General features: G+C 42.3%; 1 protein-coding gene across 1 annotated transcript; it reads right to left on the bottom strand.

The window, feature by feature from the left end:
* Window positions 1-983: 983 nt before the first annotated feature.
* On the bottom strand, window positions 984-1,556 carry LOC123055690 (agamous-like MADS-box protein AGL80). Its single transcript, XM_044479596.1, has one exon. The coding sequence runs from the start codon at window positions 1,554-1,556 to the stop codon at window positions 984-986; it is 573 nt and encodes a 190-aa protein (XP_044335531.1).
* Window positions 1,557-2,555: the final 999 nt, after the last annotated feature.

Raw genomic sequence — 2,555 nt, 5'->3', positions numbered from 1 at the left:
GCACGCTAGAAAACACATTAGTTCATCACTGCTTCTATTCAACAATCTCCAAAACTCTCGGGGCACTCGATTGCACCAACAAGTCCGCTAGAGAATAGTGGCCTACCAAAATTCCTTTGGAAGGGAGTCGAGCCAAAACCGCTTGGTGCCCTAGTTAAAGTCTTTTGGTGTAGTCTGATAAGTTGTTTCTTTCCTCATTATGATGTTGTTTATAAGCATTGCCATAAGATCCTTGCTAAACCTTGTAGTTTGCATGTATGTGTTGTGATACTACTTTGTCAAAAAGCATGCCACTTTGATTCTTGGGCTAAGATGTCTGACGCTCCAACTAGTGGATTAGTGCATGTGACAACCATCACTCTACTCTAGGACATTTACATGTTCAAAATCTTCCAACCAAAAAAGAGAAAATAGGGCCAAGCTAGAAGTACTTCCCAACACATGACTAAAGCGCCTAGGCTCTTTAATTCTTTATTGATAGTAGCAATCAAGTAAATATCATGGCTAATAAAGTGTCGTAATATACACAATTATGCAAGTATGCCTGATAAAACATGTTGACTCAAAGAGATGTTGAAACCTATCCGTTATTAAAAAATAAATAACAAAGAACAAAGAACAAACCATCAAAGAAGAGATCCAGAATAACAATTTCAACGACTAGAAAAAATTCCTTCGCTCAAAGAGCCAGACCAAGACTAAATGTCCCTCCTTATTAACGATGCAATTCCTGCATCTTAACAATGACAAAATTAAATCAAATGAGATGACGAGAGATCTTATCCCTCGTTACATGGGAGCAAAAGGACTCTAAGAAGATGCTCCAAAGTTGGCTCCCCACTACAACTCAAACCTTAGATTGTCAAAAAACTACATCATATCATCATTGGAGAAGCGGGTGTTGGACCTGTTGCTGGCGCTGTTGTGGCCTCCATTACTTAGTCTTTGTAGACCAAGGTGCTGCGGTCCCCTTGGACTTGATGTCAAGCCAACTCACTTACTGCTGTTGAAGCACTTGATACATCATCGGAGGCCCCATCTCGATGTCGTTGGTGACCTATGGAGCTTGTGGTTGGAAGACCGGTGGGTTCCAAGTTCTGACTGATTGCAATGCGCTCACCAAGGTTCTTGAGGATGACCTCCAACTTAGGGCCAACAAGGGTAAGCTCATGGACGTCGAGGCTACCACCGAGCATGGCCTTGTGTAGGAGGATTCTGATCTCGCGATCCTCACGCTCGCGTCGAAACCTGTTGGCCTCTTCTTGGAGCTTAGTAATCCGCTCGATGAGGAATTCCTCCTGGCTCACGGTATTCTTGAACTGCACAAGGTCTGGCATGTCCTTGTACCGATTCAGGATCGCCACCGCATCAGCATGGGATGGGAAGACATGTGGCACCGAGGAACCCTCACCATACACCAGCACACAAGCCTTGGTGTTGCACATGGTGCCCAACTCACCTGCCTTCTTCATCATGCTATTGCGACGCTTCTTGAAGGTAACACGCCGGGTTGATCTGTTGTGGATGTACCGGAGTGCCACCTTCTTGTGAGCCATTGCCGACCGAAGGGTGAAGCTAGAAAAGGGAAGGGAAGTCACTGGTTTTGTTAGCTGAAAGCAAGTCAAGAGGCGTAAATTTATAGAGGCGGATCGGCCAGGATGAGAAAATTGCAACCTTTTGTCTTAATTGTGCGTATCTCTAACTTTGGCGTAAATTTACAACATTCCAATCTAAATTTGTATGACACGGTCATGCTAGGTAGCTCATTAATGTGTTATAACAACACAATTTTGTGTATCATTACGCACAATCTTTCAGAATCGTTCGAGAGAATAATGGTGAAAATACTATTTTGTAAGCATATGATGAATAAGCTCTGGAAAGTGTCTCTCAAAGAACCATGCATCTTTATTAACATGATATGTGTTTTAGCTACGTTTACAAAATTAATTGTGCATTTAGTTTTCTCTAAAGTTGGATTATTATTCAAACATGTAAATCTCCCCATCACCATATTGAGAAAATATCAATAAATAATGCACATAGATTATCCCAAAATAGTACTGCACAATCAATTACCGATGGGAGCTTACCAATGGAGGGCCTAATTTTGCACCTCACTGCTTCCTCTCAACTAGGTAGGAGTTGCCCCCTCCCCCCAAGTGCAAGGGGTTGTGATTGCTTGAGAATTTATGATTATTTACAAGGATTTTTCATTTGGTTTTCACTGAGGTTCCGTTGTTTCTAACGTTAATCATTCGAGAGAGAAGAAAACCTGTTTTCCATTGTTTTGTAGGAAAAGCATGTATGGAAGGAAACCAAAGTGAATTACAACAAATCAAGCCAAAATGGAGCAACTTCCATGTTGAAAGTTTTGTCACCTAGTGCACCAGAGCGAAAGATGGGCTTCCATACGGGCACATGTGCTTGTATGGCCGGCCGTATGAATTGTCGTACCCTCTCATCTATAGAAGAAACTTTTGTGAAGGGGTAGACACATCGGAGAAACATAGCCACCACAACCACATCCAGAACATAGAGAGAGAGAAGAGATT

The sequence above is a fragment of the Triticum aestivum genome, chromosome 2D, assembly GCF_018294505.1.
Source record: "Triticum aestivum cultivar Chinese Spring chromosome 2D, IWGSC CS RefSeq v2.1, whole genome shotgun sequence".
Classification (NCBI taxonomy): Eukaryota; Viridiplantae; Streptophyta; class Magnoliopsida; order Poales; family Poaceae; genus Triticum; species Triticum aestivum.
This window is presented reverse-complemented; position numbering and strand designations above follow the sequence as displayed.

Excerpts from the sequence above, each read along its gene's own strand:
- LOC123055690 (XM_044479596.1), bottom strand. The coding sequence starts at position 1,556 with ATGGCTCACAAGAAGGTGGCACTCCGGTACATCCACAACAGATCAACC.